The 18,775-nt window shown below is 36.4% G+C and overlaps 1 protein-coding gene across 2 annotated transcripts in view; it reads left to right on the top strand.

The window, feature by feature from the left end:
- Positions 1-16,053, top strand: part of SI (sucrase-isomaltase) — a 209,472-nt gene extending 193,419 nt beyond the window's left edge. For both annotated transcript variants that reach the window (XM_075202075.1, XM_075202076.1), the window contains exons 61-72: positions 1,707-1,845; positions 4,802-4,935; positions 5,741-5,775; positions 5,864-5,980; positions 6,875-7,023; positions 8,085-8,169; positions 9,261-9,317; positions 10,310-10,434; positions 11,724-11,812; positions 12,025-12,074; positions 14,293-14,457; positions 15,786-16,053. In XM_075202075.1, the coding sequence (XP_075058176.1) occupies positions 1,707-1,845; positions 4,802-4,935; positions 5,741-5,775; positions 5,864-5,980; positions 6,875-7,023; positions 8,085-8,169; positions 9,261-9,317; positions 10,310-10,434; positions 11,724-11,812; positions 12,025-12,074; positions 14,293-14,457; positions 15,786-15,857 (1,217 nt within the window). In that variant the 3' untranslated portion in view covers positions 15,858-16,053. The remainder of the gene's footprint in view (positions 1-1,706; positions 1,846-4,801; positions 4,936-5,740; positions 5,776-5,863; positions 5,981-6,874; positions 7,024-8,084; positions 8,170-9,260; positions 9,318-10,309; positions 10,435-11,723; positions 11,813-12,024; positions 12,075-14,292; positions 14,458-15,785) is intronic.
- Positions 16,054-18,775: the final 2,722 nt, after the last annotated feature.

Genomic DNA, 18,775 nt, shown 5'->3' with positions numbered 1-18,775 from the left:
GGGTGCTGCAATCCCGGAATGTTATCCTGGGAGTCACAGCAGGACTTCCACAAAGGTCTTATAATTCAGGCAAACCTAGACAGATGAAAACAAGTTGGCTGGTGACATCGCGGCTGAGCCATCCCTGTCTGTTTGTGAAGGTATAGACTGGTCTGATTATCTAGAATTGTTGCAGGACAGGACAACCACCATTCGAAAGAGCTCATGAGCATCCTGTTACAAAAATAAGGGGCAATGAGTGGAGAGAAAACAGGCTGTTTCAGAACAGGGTTCTCAGGTGTTAAAAAGATAAGGTCCCCGTTAGTGCACTGATAGACTTGGTAAATAGGACACTTGAGGTGGCAAAGAAGGCTCTCTTTCACCAAGGTTTGTGACGCTAAAGGAAAGGGTATGTGTCAAAGAGGCCTATTTGCCACACCTCTCCTGTATAGGGACAGGTAAGGTCCTGTGAAATCTGCAAGGGGAAGTTTTTACAGACCAAGAACCCTAGGTTTAATACACACATGTGGAGAATAGGATCTAATGTGGTAATTAGACCAAAGGGAGGAGCTTTGTGTATTTAAGCCTGTCTTTCCATTATACAATGTGACTGATGCTGATCAAGTTGGCCAGTTAGTAGATAGCCGGACTGGGTATACAAAGGATTAGGGTCACCAGGAGTTGTAGGCAGTTGTATATATAATCTACTTTTACAAAACCATATTATATTATCTCATCCCTGTTAATGTGGATAGACCAGTATTCACCGGTAGGAGTGAAGAATTAAAGTAGGAATAGTGGTTGCTATGTAGGGTACAGGGCATATAGTGGGTATGGGTATGTGGACTCAAGCACTGTGTGTTAAATACAGAAATAAAGGACACAAGGCTGATATGCTGGGCACTGGCATTATTTGGTAGGTTTAGATTACTGTACTGGGCACCGTGCCTTGAGAGCTACACTACATAATGGGTAAAATTACAGATGAATCAAACTTTAAATTGACATTTAATGTATCACATGCCATTCAATTAAATGTTAAGTTATGCTACATCAATAATTTTCTCCATTTTTGCAATGCCACTTCTGAGTTCTGAGGAAGGTCCTCTTTTGTTAGTTTATATCCTATTCTAAGAGAAAATTCCCTCCCTCAGTTCACGTTTCAGAATTTCCCTTAATGTAAATCAGGTAATCCAGTTCTAATTCATTCAAGTTATGTCATTTTGTAGAAATAATTTCTAGTGGATTTTTTGGCTACAGAGCTCTCTGTTAATGTGGAGGTGCAGAATGGAATAGCAAAAGTAGTTTAAGGGGGAAAAAAGTATGTTTGGGCCTGCTAATCATTTTGTTTAGAATTCAGTATGAATATATTTTGCAATTTACAATATTTAACTAGAATTAATGTATACATATCCAATAATTTCCATCAATAGAGAGGTTTGGTTGATTAAAATCTCTCCACTGAAAACATTACCAATTGTGGCATTCCATAAATAAGAAATGTACAGATTTGATAATTATTTTATCATGTATTTATCTATCTGTAGTGAACTACTATATTCTATGTGCCTGGTAGAGTTCTACAACATAATGTAAGATTGTTTTATCTTATATTAAATATGTGTCCACATGCATAAAAGATACATAATTTCAATAGAATTAATGCATTTATTGTAAGACCAGGCAACAAAATAACAGTAATATTTATCAATATTTCCTTTTTCCAGTCTTGAATTCAAAAAACATGGGATTGCATCACAAGACTATATGCATGGACAGTCAACAATTCCTTTCAGATGGCACCCCAGTGAGACACTATGATGTCCACAATCTGTATGGTTGGTCCCACGCTAAGCCAACATTTGAGTAAGTCTAGTTATTGTAATTATATTTTTGTAATAGAACACAGGCAATTTAACATGTGTTGCAGATAAGTGTGCTTAATAATGCTGAGATATTTTAGAATTTGGGAACATCACATCAAGTACAGTGCTTTATCTTTGTTCTCTTTTCACCATAACTGTGCACAATCTCTGCTTTTACAACAACTATGTGGTTGAGTAGCTGTTTACTGGGTCTGATTGGCCCATAAGCCTTTAGAAGAGAAATTAGGTACATTCAGTATTATCATGCTTTAGGACAGTGTTTCTCAACTCCAGTCCTCAGGACCCCCTAGCAGTACATGTTTTCCATATGTCCTTGCTGGAGCACAGGTGTATTCATTACTGACTGACACAGTGTAGCAGGTGGTACAATTATTTCAGTGGTCATCTGGCAATCCTGCACTGTTAGTGGGTCCTGAGGACTGGAGTTGAGAAACACTGCTTTGGGGCAACACCTCATTATAATTTGCTACTCCTTCACATAATAACCTGTAACACTGCACTGTGATGCATACCTTTGTGGTATCTTATAAATAAAATAATATTAATAACATTGACTTACTATACTTGTTACTCATCCAAGGCTATATGTAGCCAGCTCTCCTTTGTACAGTTAGAAAAGACTCAAACAACTGTGAATTGACTGGATAAGTGGCAAAAGGGTCATTTGAAAATCACCCTTTTCTAAGGTGGAGATGTATTTATAGTGTTGGGAATATTTCATTTTCAGTACCGCTATTCTTTTTTGTCATTGAAAAATGCTACTTTTTTATCCACTGCTGTTTAAAGGGGTCTTTTTGTCTGTTTCATACATATGAGAAGCAGCAGATACAAATTGAAGGCTTTTAGTCTATATAAGCTATTCACTAAATTAGGAAAAGGGATAACTTGTGCATCTCAGATGCTGCATGGTAGTTCCTCAAATCAGATAATTACCCTTACAAATAACTTGTGATCTTCACGTATCTCTAACCTGATATAGTGCTTGCATTTCCAGTCTGAACACCATAAACTAGTACTGCATGTACCAAAGACATTTGCTTCTCCTGCCTATTTTTAGTCTACCCTGGTAACATGACATCTGATGTCCCTTAGAGCATGACAAAAGCATGGAGCTGATGAGATGAAGACAAGGAGATTGAGTGAATGTAGTAGTGTAGTGCTCTTTAATTCATCACAGTTCTCTGCATACATAAAATATCCAAAAAACAAGACATCACATTGTCTAGAATATATTAATTTCTGCTTTGAATACAAGTTACAGTATTATATCTCAGCTTTGTTTGCTCAATCTCAACACAGTAAATCCCGTCAACCTGTGTTAATAAGAGAATTACATGATGACACAAGTACTTGGTCATAATGTCTCATATCACATTTTAAAGTCACAACTTTCATCTAAATATTGGTGTTCTTAGAGCGCTTTTCTGCTAGAATTACCTGCTGATTACCTTCTGATTACTTCAAGTAATCAAAACAATTCATCTAAAACATTTTGCCTCAGGTACAGTGATAATTAGAAACATTAATAATAAAAGGTATTTTCTACCAAACAGCTGAAGTGCTGGTTGGCTTACATAGCATTTTTATATTAGCAGCTACAAGCTTAATATTGCCAAAAATAAAAGCACACTTTGTCTTGCAACTGCTGTATGCACATAGGCATACATTGCACAGTGATTCATTCATTTTCTTAATTCTAAAGGAAACTTGAATCTATGCTAATTGTCCTTTTTAAAAACAGTATTTTGGCAGTTAATGTAAGATGTAATGACAGTACATTAGGGATGTTTAATTTTCACTTCATTGAGCAAGAAAGGAAAAAGTAAGATAAAGCATTTTATGGGTATCTATGACCTGAAAATCCTTGCTAATTTAAATATAACTGCAATGAAAGAAAATATCAAGGTCACTTCCCTTTTTGATTGAAAGTAGGATATATTTGGCAGAGAACAAATATTTCATTATTAACCAAGATTTGAAAATTGTGAGAGTGCAATAACTAACCTCATTATTTCACTCATAAATGGATATTAAGTTATGTTAAGTTTGTGACTGATCTGGTAAGATAGAGGCTAAAACAAGTTTATTTCCATTGGGGTGTAATACGTGCAAGTAGAGCAAAATGCTGCTTCTTTCAATAACCATACCTTTTAACTACAGTATAGTTTATTTGGTAAACTACTTAGTGGTGATACAGTTTGATACTCCTTGAAACAGTAGCACAGCCATGGTATGCCAATTCAAAATCGGGGGATGCATTGAAGCCAATGATGATGTGATACAGTCAGGACTGAGGAACACATTTTTGATAAACAGAGTCAATAGCAAATCAGACAAGTTAGAGGCATAGATAGTTCACTGCCAAACAATAATCAATGTAGTAAGGAAAGTAGACATAGTAATAGCTAAATTGAAGCAGTTGTAGGCAACAGTGATTCAGAGAGTGGTTGGTATTCAATGGGAAATCCCAGAGGGTGAGTAGTAGGCTAGAGAGAGCGGAAGATATTCTCCTTTCTCAACAAGGAAGTCATCATCAAGCTCCTGAAATCATCAGTTAAAGTAGTCTGTTGATGATAGGAAAATGATATGTCCATTACTTTATTGTCAACAAGTTTTGATGGATGACTTTGAGTTAATTTACTTATTACTTTCTCTCATCCATTCCCCCTTGGGTCATCTCTTTCACCATGTACACAAGGGAATAATTTGTGATGATAACAGGGTCATCAAAATACTTACTCCGTTCCTGATCTTGTTTAGTAACTTGCACTTCTTCATGAAAATATTGTACATTGCTAACAAATATCTAAATAGAAGTGTGGATTTATTTAGAACATATTAAAGCAAAATAAAAACAGAATAAAATATTTAAACTTCTACTTGACAGTTACTTGCTTTATAAGTATAATTATTTGTTACATTCTCTATCCTAAAAGTGCTTTGCGCGACATAACTGGAAAGAGAGGAATTGTTGTCGGTCGCTCTACGTATCCAACAGTTGGGCAGTGGATAGGACATTGGCTTGGAGATAACACGGCTGCCTGGAACCAGATTGATAAATCTATTATTGGTAAGCAACTTTTTAAAATATGTGATTTATGTAAAATAATCATTGCTGAGTTACTTGTGTCTTATTATATAAGTAGTAATGCAGCTTTGTCTGTTGGAATATTAGCATCTATGAGCTATAAATCCCTGACGGTGGACATGTAAGCCACACTCCTGATTTTTGTTTTCCTTCATGACTAGTAATGTTAGAAATTGCACTGCCTCATATGTAATTAAGACTTATATTTATTTGTTTAGCATAAGTCACACTAGACATGTGTCTAAGGGCAGTACAGGCTGGGAGTCTTCTCCCTGCACTAAGTATATGTCAAGTTGTATTATCTCAGAGAAAATTAACTTAAGGATTGAGGAAAAATCTGAATGTAAATGATGTGGGGACAAATTTTGGGGGAAGGTTTTAATGAGGAACTCAACTTAACTGGAGAGGGAAGGAATAATGCAGGCTCTTAATATTACATGATTATTTAAGACAGGAATTGGCTGGGCTAAGGAAAGCTCTGTGTAAAAGACTTACATGTAGTAGATGGGGTAGGGGGTTAAGACACCAAAGGTTGTATGCCACATGCTCTGTAAATAAGAGATAGCTAACCCATGACTAGCTCTTAATGAACCAGAAAGGCATGCTGACAGTTGTATGTCCATAACAGTCACAGGTTACCTAAGCCTTGGAAAGTTGTCATATTTTGTATTGTTTAACTGGTAAAAAAATCAATGTTGTAACTGCATCATGTTAAATGACACAACAGTATACAGTTAAAACGATATTTGCATATTTTCTCTAAAATAAATGTATCCTTATTTTACAGGTATGATGGAGTTTAGTCTTTTTGGAATGGCATATGTAAGCAAACATTTTTTTTTCTTTTACATATACACAGCTTTATTGTAAACAACATTGACTAATACATGCATTGTGTTAATTTGTGTAGACTGGTGCAGACATTTGTGGCTTCTTCGGGGACACTACGTATGAACTTTGTGCTCGCTGGATGGAGCTGGGAGCATTCTACCCTTATGCTAGAAATCACAATGGAAAAGGCTACATTGTATGTTACTTCAGCATGGACAAGTTGTAATAAAAGGCCCAAATAGAATAGTGATGTAGCACTAAACAGTAACTTTCTAATGATAACTTCTGAAGTGCACCTCATGTTATTCTAAACACTGAAAGGGATGGTAATATCAACAATTTGTAAAATTTAGATTTATGTGCTAATATTGTTGTAATTGGGGTCTATTGAGTAAGTGTTGTAGACAAAACTTAAATATTAGTTAACTGTTGAAATTTATTTTGTTATTTTTATTACTTGTTTCCTACCATCTCTGTATCATTTCCCTGTGCTGCAAACAATAGATGCATTATCTGGATTATCACTAATTATCTGATAATCTCTCTGTAGCCTTGGAACTGAGGAAAAATACTTCCCAGTCATTTTAAGGCTCTTCTAGAGACACAGTGGGTATTCACACCATGATTACAAATGAATAAAATAGATGCAAAAACATTAATTTGATATTTTATTCTTGCAATATTGGTATTGGTATCAGAGGACCTTACCATATATATTTAACATGTCCTTAATTTATTTGGCATAAGCAATATAACAGGTTCTTGCTGTTATAAGAGCCAGATGAAGTCCATTTTGTATAGGCGTAGCACCCTTAAAAGACTCTGGTCCAGATATTACTATTGAAAAGCCCAGGCCTGACTATTCCCAAAGTTACTGCACCAAGCATATTTTGCTTCAACATCAGTTACAGAGAAAGACCTAAAATGTAGCATGATTCAGATATTTACAGATAATTAACATGATTATTTTTATTATTTATGATTTGCAGTTTAAACCAGATTACAGTACCTTACGAGATTTTATTATATGACTTCAAATAACATGTTAATAATATAATATATTAATGCACCTACATTTCTATTTCTTTAGAGACAAGATCCTGTTAGTTTTGATGAAAACTTTAAAACCCTTTCTAGAAATGTTATTAACATCAGATACAAACTTTTGCCATATCTTTACACCTTGATGTTTGAAGCACACACATTGGGAACCACTGTTGTCCGCCCCTTGTTACACGAGTAAGTGCTTGTGTTTTTACTTTATAATGTTTTTACTGTTTATTCTATTTTTACTGTTCAATTTCTTATGTTTAGTTATTCATTAATTTGCTTTATGATTGGATTAACAGTTAACTAACAGTGGTTGTCTATCAATCTGATTTACCGGCTGACTGAAAATGATACAATTGAATTTTGAAAGGAAAGGTCATTAGATTGGCTTTATATGGAAAAGTGATGGGAATATGGGAAAAGGGATAGGAATACTAATATTATATGGTACATTTAAAGGTAAAGAGTAATAAAATATATAAGAGTTAATCATGGGTGTCAGTATATCACCAATGTGCCTTGTAAGTGGTGCTATAGCTTTGAGATACCTAGCAAATTCCGTAGCGGTTTATAATTCGGAACAAACAGTAATAAATGAATACTGGTTAATACATATAGACAGAGAGGTAAGAGTGGCCTGCCCAATAAGTCACTTTTTGCGGCTACAGACTTTTAGAGTACTTCTGGGGGTGAGAATAAATAAAAAGCATCTGTGCAACATGTGTTATTACTGACTGTTTACTTACTATTATTTTAAGCTTGCTTCTATTTAGTGAGTATTTTCATAGTATAGAATGCATGTTTGAGGATATGTTCTCTTTAAGTGCTTCTCATATAGCGCCTGATTCATTAAGAAAAGTAAGGCAAAAAAAATGAGTAAGTTTTCTCCTGGACAAAACCATGTTAAAATGCAAGGGGTGCATATTACTTTATTATTTTGCACATAAGATGAATACTGTTTGTGTTTTCATGTAGGACACAAATACTTGACAGCTCATTTGTGCACTGAAATTTAAAATTGATCTAGGACATGCTCTACCCCAATTATTAATCTGTCCTCACATTTTAAATTTACCCCCACCCCCTCCAAAACAACATGGTAATGTCAAGGTTCATAGTTACTCCATTTTTTTGCTTTACGTTCCTTAATGAATCATTACAATAACATTTAAATTATTGCCTTTTAAGACTACCTATATTTACCCATATTAGTATCTCAATAAAATAATATATTTTTATTATGTTACCAGATTTATCTCTGATAAAGTAACATGGGATATCTACAAACAGTTCCTATGGGGCCCAGCACTTCTGATCAGTCCAGTTCTTGAGGATGTGAGTAAATTTAGATTCACAGTGTAATTTTACATAATTATGCTTTACTCTAAAAACATGAGGCTGATGTACATTAGAAAAAATAATGTAACAATGACAGATAAAGGTAAAATAGACTAACCACTTTAACAAATGGTCGTGTTTGATGTTTTTGTTTTTTTTAAATTAGGTGCAGGTAGTTCATTATAATTAGAACATTACCAAGAAATGAAATGGTGTATAAACTAGAAAGGAAATATGCAACATATAAATTAGAGCTAAACCTGAAACAATATGTTTTGCTGTGCGCTAGAAGATAGTGTAGTGTTCTGTCTTCCTTCAATGTTACAACAATAGATCATCAAAATACTTCAGAAGTTGTTCGCTGCTCAGTCATTTACTTCTCTAAAAACTGTGTTTCCCCCTCAGCAAGATTAGAGAATGTAGCAGAACTGAATTAATATACCCATGTATCCTATTCACATCTATAAACAGACGTCTGTAGACAACTTTGCATGGAGCTTTTAGTTTTAGCACCATGTTTGGGTAATGGAAAAACTTGGCATGAAAGGAGAAAGCTCAAAGGTAAATGCACAGGGAAATTGCACGTCTTTACTTTCTCCCATTTAAAGAAAAAATCCTCAAACTGTTAGTTGCAACAAAATTCCTGTTATATTATATTCCTGGCATTTTTGTTTTCTTTTGTATAGAATTCACTCCTGTGGCTACCAATAAGTGTCAGCCTTCATGTGGTAGTCAAGTAGTTAAGTGATAATAACAAAGAAGCATCTAACACATGTACACAGTGCTTTTGGTCCTTGTACAATATTTGTGTGGATGCAGTATGGTGAGACATTGTTAATTTATCTTGACCCAGTCTAAGGCCACTGTGGATGAGGATGAGGCTGAAGATAATATCATTTCATTTGTCAAATGCAAGTCAGGACTAGTAGTGTGAGCACAGTGCAGAGTCGTTGATTTGTTGTGTGAAAATCCTTAGTTCATATTATTGGAACCTTACAATATAAATAATGTTATTTTGAAGTAAGTGTACAATACCTTTTTCACACTTTATTACCCACATTTCATGCTGCTTTTCTATTTTATTTAAGAAAAAAAGATCAGTGGATGCATATATACCAAATACTCGTTGGTATGACTATCACACGGTAAGATTTTTAAGTTGACTCATTCAGAATCTAAGTGTATGTTTAAGTAAATATTCCTAAATCATAACTTTTTGTATGAACATAGAATATTTAAAAGTATCTAATATACTGGTGTTTAAATGTAGCTGCTGCTATTGTCCCTTCCTTTATGAAACAAATGCAAATGTTATAATGCAGAAAACACTTAATATACATATATTTAATAATGGTATCAATCTCTTAAGACCTTCCCACAATTGAAAGACAGCAAAGTGTTAAGCTGGGTACACACTACAGAAATTTCGACCAACTTTTTATGCAGAGCAATTTTACATGCGATCGATGATCCGATCGCTCGGTCCATGGACTGCATACACACTAGCCTTGTTTAGGACGATAAAGGGAAGAGCGGACGTCCCTTTAGCGACTTTTTACAGCCATGTTGTCGTGAGCAATGACTGTAATTTCGTACTCACTGTTGTGGATCAGTCGGAAGTTTATACACACTGCACAGCGGAAACGAGATTGGACCGAAAATATTAAACGGTACGACCAACCAAATAAGGCGATAATTGTCCATTTGGGCAGTCTTTCGACCATCGTGTCACTGCACACACTGACCCGCCTTTTAAACGAGCAGTCGTATGTCGGCTGTTTGAGCCGATTATTGGATGAAAACAGTGTAGTGTGTACCCAGGTTTACTGAGTTAGAGTAACTGTAATTAGTGTTATGTCCAGATCATGTTAGTCAGGATAGGGCTGCATGTAACAAAGGCACACCCATGATGTGTGGAGGGGAATGTAGGCAAGTGGGAAGCCACAGACTTACAGTTAGATAGTGGAAAGAGCAGGATCCCCGACAGAACAGAGTAGTGATGTGAAGTGATGTCTACTTTTAAACATATGTAGGGATATTATGTGGTTTAAAACGTTACTATATGACACAAAGCTCAAACATCTAACTTATTTACAGTATAATCTCCCTTTAAATCTTTATTCTTATTCTATTGCAGGGGCATGTAGTTACTGAAAGAGGTAAATGGATGAATTTGGCAGCCCCCCTTGAGTTCATTAATCTTCATGTTAGAGGTGGACATATCATACCCTGGCAGGAGTCAGCTAATAATACTTTTTACAGGTAAGTACAAAACATATACATATATTACTAATTTCAGTATGTGTCTTATCTGATTAGATTGTACGCTCCTCTGAGCAGGGTCATCTCTCCTCCTGTCCTCACCACTCTTAACTGGGCTCTCCAGCTACCTAGCCCTCCTCCTCGAGGACCCTCTTCCCCTCCCCCCATCCCCACTCGCTCCTTCCTCTCCCCTCTGAAGGTTTCCCTGTCATCCGGGCCCTCCCTCTCGGGCTCAGTCATATGCAGGACCTTCCCCTCTCCCCTCACCCGCCCCTCTAGCTGTGCTTTGAGCTCACCGAGTTACTGTGCTTATTGTTTACTGTACTGTGCTGTCTCACCTTGTATTGTAACTTTGTTTGTCCCTGTACGGCGCTACGGACGCCTAGTGGCACCCTATAAATAAAAATTAATAATAATAATATCCTTACATGGCATAATATTATTAAACCTTTATGAATGTTAAAAATGTACATTTTATAGTTACCAGTAATTTTTGTGAATTAATCGGTAGATTAACCCCTGATCTCAGTGTTGATAATGACTTCACAGGAACGGAGCTGATTTAGATAATTTAAAAAATGGGTATCATGCCTTCCCCAAATTCTAAGCTAACCCAAGTGCTAGATAATCTGGACTGGTTTTCACTATAACAGGAAGACCACAGAAGTTAGGTACACCTGCCATTTCAAAAATCAACCTTAAACTTCATGGGTTTGTAGCATATAAAAATCAGCATGTTTTCCCCCTTCCTAACGTGTTCCAGCCCTGTGTTGAAAAGCACTGAGCCTCTTTGTGGTGCCACTGGGCATTAGGAATGGGGTAATTAACATGGCTGGGACCCCTAAAGTTGTAACTTTGACACCCCAGTCTTCTAAGTATAATGAACAGGAATCCTTAATTGCATTGTACATTATACCAAAAAATTTAAAGACTCCCCAAACACTACAAACACCACACAGATAGGGGCCTGAAATGCTAACTACTGTGGCACCCTGATGCCCATACTTATTTTCTTAGTATATAGTTGACAATCTACAGTAGGATCTATTTTGTATCATTGTTTACCATTGGCATTTAGCTTTATGTATGTCAAGGGGCTTTTAAGAAAAAAAAATGGGGGAGATGTGGCAAAACTATTGAATCAAAAAACATTATCAATAATTGTGGCATAGTTCAATCACATTAGTGACAATGTCCGGAACTTTGATCTTATTATCAATAAGAAACACAAGTTTAAAGCGTAGAGTAGAGTATGATATTCATTTAATATGAGCTTGTTGTATTTGCAGCCGTAAGAAATTTATGGGACTTCTGGTTGCCCTGGATGATGAAGGCAAAGCTCATGGCAATCTTTTCTGGGATGATGGAGAAAGCATAGGTGGGTTAAACTGCTTAAATCAAAATAAAATTAAAAAATATGTATTTAAATACTAAGCAAACACAAGTAATGTTTTTTTCACTCGACTGTATGAGTTAAAACAGCAAGTTATTGTGAAGTTAAGCAAATCAGAACCAAATGAGGTAATACAAAGGCAAGATCTATAATACTATAATATATGCCGACATTGCTACTAATAATTTCTTTTGCAGATTCAATAGAAAAGCAGAATTATTTCCTGGGAACATTCAGTGCTGATAAGGTATGTACTGTTCATATTGCTAGAAAATTATTTCTTACTTCAGTACAATTTGCAGCATAAAGGTACATTTTTCTGTTCTAGTTAAAGATCTATTAACCAGAATTCTTGGGGCTATATAAATAATGTTCCTGTAATTTGGAACAAATAATCATAAAATTTACCAAAACACATTTAAATAATTCACCAATTGTTTAAAATAAGTTCAGCATAGTAATTATAATACTTTGTTTATGAGTAACAAACTGTAGCAATAGATTACTTTTATACTTTCAGTATTTTGGATCTTTCTGGATAATGTTGTAAAGAGATCCTATGCCTGAAATGCATTTACATACGTTTATTCAACAAATTGTATGGCAAACCCAAAATCTTTCCCTAGCAAACATATACTGTAATATAGGATTTGAGACCTTTCCTTCTAAGCTTTCAAGACAAGTTATTATTAATTGAATTGAATTGAATAACTCTTTCGATCTACACATTGACATATGTGTCATTTAAGTAGGAAACTGTAAGATCCGCTATCACATCTCAATGCTGATCGCTATTCATCTTAGTCAAATTTATCCTGCTAGAGCTCCTCATATAATGGGAGGAGGGGAATAAGAGTGAGTTATTCATGTAGTGGAGGTTAGAAAAAATAAATAATACTTTTATGATGAGTGGTCCTTTAATCCGTCAGTGTATTGTCATAAGCAGCATTGCTAAGGACTAGAACTGCTAAGTGTCTTTTACAAAACATTGTACAGATGCTGAAGATGGCATGCTTAAATTACCGTATTTCCCCATGTATAAAGCGCTCCCATGTATAAGATGCACCTTACTTTTGGCCCCGAAATTTGGAAAAAAATATTACGGTAGCTGTCAAAAAAGGCAATCGCTGCCACTGTGCCTCTGTCCCCCTCCTCCTGGATCCCCGCTGACACTCTCAACCTGTCCTTGCCTGCTGGATCCCCGCTGACACTCTGCCTTCTGCAATCCCCGCTGACACGCTGCCTGTCCCCGCCTGCTGGATCGCGCTGACACTCTGCCTTCTGCATCCCCGCTGCCTGTCCCCGCCTGCTGGATCGCGCTGACACTCTGCCTTCTGCATCCCCGCTGTCTGTCCCCGCCTGCTGGATCGCGCTGACACGCTGCCTGTCCCCCTCCTACTGGATTACCCCCCCTCCGCTGCCCCTGTAACGCTACCCCTGTATCGCTACCCCTGTATAAGACGCACACAGGTTTTGGACCCAAAATTTTGGGGAAAAGGGTGCGTCTTATACATGGGGAAATACGGTATGTTGTTGTACTAAGTCTTACCAGCTGGGAGGCTTTTCCGTCCTCTTGTAACTTTTTCTGTAACAACAAATAAAAATCCTTAAAAAAAGTTTGTATGAACCTGGCACACTCCATAATAATTCTATGTAGTTGTGGTATATAAGTGAAGTGCACTAACAGTGCTTTATCATCCCTTTTGTTTGAATTAAACCCTATACTATATCTTTATAACCCACTCCTGCCCAGCACACAAATGAAAAACATTGCAATATAGACATTCAAAGTTATCCACATGAGGGAAAGCAAAGATATTCAAAGTATTCAAAAATGAGCCTCATATGCGTACGATAGTGGGCATATTGTTGGGCAGTTTTGCTTTCAGTTCAACAAAAATAGGTCAAAAATGTATTTAATTGTGACAATAATGGGACCAGCAACAGCACTACAGACACCAGCTCATTACACTTATATTGGGGTAGCTACATTGCATCCGTAACCATAATCATGAAACTAGAGAAGACACACACCACTCCCTTTTATTGGCCCTAACAAGTCCTTACTATCAACACCTTTTTGTTTCGCCCATGACCCCGCTTCCCACACAGGGGTGTACTTTCTCTGTGGCTGCTGAGTTCTATAAGCAACATTTTGCCCACTGTAGGGCCACCATCCGCACACCTCAAAGTAACAGACAGCTCCTTCACTGGGTACGGAATGGTGGGAGTTGTTCTAATTGACTGGCCAACAAAGAAATAGACTCCTTAAGTCAGATGTGCCTACTTAAAATAACAATAAGGTTTTCTCATGTTTTTCAATGTGTATTGTGTGTGCTGATGACCACAAGACATGACACCGTTTTCAGTTAAATAATATAATGGCTAGAGTTACTCTGTATGTTTAAAAAACTGTATTGAATACTTAATTTATATCTTTCCTCCCTAACCAAATGTTCCCACAGTATACTGTAACAAACACAATATCTATGAATAATTACTTATCTCAGTCAAATCCTCTACATCTTGGACATGTTTACATTTGGGGCCCTGGAACAAATGCAAAAAGTGTTTCTGTCACGTATAATGGTAATACAGATGTGATTACTCATTTTACAGCAGCTAATGAGGTAAGTAAAGAGCAAGACCTTTAGAATAACATAAATAGTTAAATATTAGTACACTTAATAATAAAATGAGTCAATAGAAGGTTAAAAAGTAACTTTTAGAAGACACAGGCCCTCATATATAGAAATAATGCTAGATCTGAACTGACATTTCGGGAGGGGATGCAAGATAATATACCATCTTGGGGAGGGCCTTTGTCCTGCCTTCAGATTATTTATTTTGCCAGCTCATTTCTAGAGCTTGTGCTTGCAGCTGTAGTTGTTAATGACAGACCTTTTATTTTATTGCCACTGCCAGCTTATTGCTACAGTTAAAAAAGGAGCCATCGACTATATGTATTTTAATACATAGGTAGTGGATTGCCCATGAGTCTGACGAGACTCATTAGCTGCATGTATATAATGTATTATTTATATGGTGGGCATTAGCCTGTGGTGGGCATAAGACTGATAAGTTAGGCATATGACTGTATATAATATGTTTTTGGCATGGGACTGTGGTGAGTAGAAGTTTGATATGTTGGGTGCAGTTTGAATTATGGTTGAGATAGTTTTATGTACAGTTCTAACTATAAAGGGCCCTAATCTTGATGCATGGCCCTGTTACTGATTTTACTGTTCATTATATTTGATTATATATTAGTGATACAGCTCACTATTACATTCAGTTTATTAGTGAATCCAAGCTTTGTACAGTGCTGATAGTTGTGGCTATTAGTGAAGGTAGAATTGCAACTGCTGGTGGTGCACATACCTGGAATCTGTGTGCCACAGAGTTGGAAAAGTCCAAGTGAATCTTTAGAGCTTGTATGCACACACTTCTCATGGTCATTATAGCAATAGCAATTATGACCCCTTATTTTTTGCAGGTCATTGCTTAGTTATTTACATTCTAACCCTGATTTTGAGTGTGCAGCTACATTTGAGAGAGCTTACCATGTAACGTTCAACCTGAACGTGATTCATATTATGGCGACCATTTAGTGCAGTCGGACAATTACTACACACATTGCCAGATCACTGTCATTGTCTGATCATATTTTCCATTGGCGCTTAACCTCCGTGTAGGTAATGTGGAAAAAATATAGCCTTCTAGACACCAGTTAACAGTATGATATATCCAGTGCCATGTCATGCCACCTAGCCAATTCAGTGAATTTGCAAAATAAAGCCATCGTTTGCCATCTACACAGCATATCACAATTCTAAGCCTGTAAAAGCAGTGATGATGTTAGTTGGTTAGAGAGTTACAATGATAGAACAAGTGAATGTGCATGTAAGTATATTAGCAGTACATACTGGAAAGTGTAATACAATTTCTTTTTTTCCAGGTTTTAGAAATCAATCTAACAGACAAGCAGTATAATTTGGCTCAACTTTTTACAGTTGCATGGCTGATCTAAGTCAAAAGATTTCCCATTTCTGAAAGTCTTCACTTGAATAGGATGCCCCAGAAAATGGCATTTCATAACTAATCTCTGCTTTGACAGCTTTTTTTATACTAGTAATAATTTTCTAATATTCTCTTTGACAAAATATGTATTGCTTAACATCCTGTTCAATAGAAATAATATTTTAATAAATGTACTTGACTATAAATTTCTTGAGTTTTTGTAGTTATTGTAAGTACAGTTTGTATATAACATGTGTAGCATCAGAAAAACATTTCTACATTTTTTAGCTCATGAAAACAGTTAATTTGCTTCATATACTATGTAACTGTAGTTCATTAGATATACCAAACATATCTGATCTATTACCACTAAATCCTGTTAGATCTTGATGTCTACAGTCCTCTTATATGTTTCAACAAACACATTAGTTTATTTGCAATTAATATATATTTCAAATAGCTGTATTATATTTATGTGTACTATAAACCCTATCCATGACTAATACAAGCTGGGCAGTGATACAGAGGATTTCACTCTGAAGCGTTACTATTTAATGCTATCTTTCATGCTATAATTCACTAGTAACCTGATGTCCTGTCTATTACAAGGGAGACACACACAGTGTGTAATAATATAAATAAAATAGTATAATATTTTGTAATGGCAAGGATAAAGATATAGGATGTATCCAGGGGAATTGCAAATATAAATATTTATTTCTCAATCTCAAATAAAATATAAGCACAAATAAAACCATAATACAGAAAATCAATCCTCCACAATAATATAAAATTGCTAAATATTAATAAATAATGACTATTTCACATATATTGTAATTAATCAATATGTATTATTCCAATGTGACGCTGTAAGCTGAATCCTCTTTTAAGATGTTTTAATGTATTGGGACTCCTCAGGTCCAAAAATCGTAATAACAATAGTGTCTCTTAATATAGAGCCAAGTCAAATTCTCTCATATGAACATCACAGAGTATTATAGTTCACGTAGAACAATCGTACTGACAGATTTCCAATGACAGATCAGATAAAATTACAGGTTGGAAGGGATTTTAGCAAACTTCTTGCACTTACAGTCTCCACATGGTAGACACCCAGCCTAATTTCTCTGTCTCCACTGTCGCTAAACTTGTGGATGATTTTTAGTACACAGAGTGAGGTGCGCACCTTTCAATTGTCCGGGTAACATCAAGAGATGGTAAGCATAAGTTCTGCGTGAATAATTCTCTTCTGCCCTTCTGACTTGGAATGTTAGCACTTCAAAAGGGATTCCAATTTGCTTAACAGGTCAGAATCTAATTACACTGGCTAAGTTCACAATAAATTAAGTACACCTGATAATAAATTAAAATAATAAAACTTACTTTATACTAACTATAAAAAGTAATTAGAATAATTCCCTAACCAGTTAATGATCATTGACTGGTTAGGAGTTAGTTGCTAAAATTGTGGAATCAAACCTCATTATTATTGTCATGAAGCTCTAATGTACTGTATATATCATTATAGTTGAGGTGAGGGCATTTAGTCAAAAACGTTGCTGATTTGTCCAATCAGAATGATTCACAAAGTGATTTGTTTGGAATCTGAACATCATTACCCGACTTTTGTTATTCAGGTTCTATACAAAGCAAAAAAGTAAATTAGTACCATAATAATATTGCAATTTCCACCTATCATCATCTAATTATATAGCTCCTCTAATTCTGCAGCGCTGTACAAAGAACTCACTCACATCAGTCCATGCCCCATTGGAGCTTACACTCTAAATTCCCTAACACACACACAAACAGAGACAGATTAGGGTCAATTTGTTAGCAGCCAATTAACCTACCAGTATGTTTTTGGAGTGTGGGAGGAAACCGGAGCACCCAGAGGAAACCCACGCAAACACAGGGAGAACATACAAACTCCTCAAAGATAAGGCCATGATCAGGAGTTCAACTCATGACCCCAGTGCTGTAAGGCACAAGTGCTAACCACTATGCCACTGTATGCAGTGAACGTAATGCTTTTGATTTGCGGGAAACATTCTGAAAACTCAGCTACTGTCCAGTCTGTATTCAACTTTCTTTGTTGTGGGAGGAAAGAGCCAAACTGCAGACTGAGGTATGTAGAATGTCTGTATCCTTGAGACCACCACTGCCTCAGAGAACCCCTAGAATCATTCTGCATGGACTACTGGAAGCTCTGAAAGGGGGAAATATCCAGAGGGACACAGAAATAGTCCACAAGCTGTGACATTGCAATACTCATATGCTGCTCTTGCAGAGCTGGAATGTAAAAATAAGATCTCCAAAAAGGACTACACTTCTTTTGGGGGATTCCATCATAAGAAGCATACATCTGAGAAAAGCTACTGATTTAGAGAAACAAGTAAGGTGCTTACCTGGAGCCACAGCTTCAAGGGATAAAGAGCGCATGTTAAGAATTGTGAAAGCAGCACGAAAATCTAGGGAGGTGGATGTCATTGTCCACCTAGGGACAAACGGCCAAGCTAATGCTGAAGTCATGGCAGTAAAAGATGAATTTAGAAAGTTAGGGACTGCCATAAAGCAGGTGGCAACCACTCTAACTTTTTCAGCAGTATTGCCAGTATACAGAGGTGAAGACAGAACTCACTGCATCAGAACCTTCAATGTGTGGCTGAAGAGGTGGTGTTATGAAAAGAGATTTGGATTAATAGACCACAGTCATGCCATCTGACAAGATAGAAGCCTATACAAAAGGGACAGCATGCACCCATCTTCAAGGGGAACCAGAATACTAAAGCTAGGTACACACTAAAGAATTTTCCACCAACTTTTTATGCCGATCGATTTTACATGCGATCGATGTTCCGATTGCTCGGTCCATGGACTGCATACACACTAGCCTTGTTTAGGACGATAAAGGATAAAGAGCGGATG

Source organism: Mixophyes fleayi, chromosome 3 (genome assembly GCF_038048845.1).
Source record: "Mixophyes fleayi isolate aMixFle1 chromosome 3, aMixFle1.hap1, whole genome shotgun sequence".
Taxonomy (NCBI): domain Eukaryota; kingdom Metazoa; phylum Chordata; class Amphibia; order Anura; family Limnodynastidae; genus Mixophyes; species Mixophyes fleayi.
This window is presented reverse-complemented; position numbering and strand designations above follow the sequence as displayed.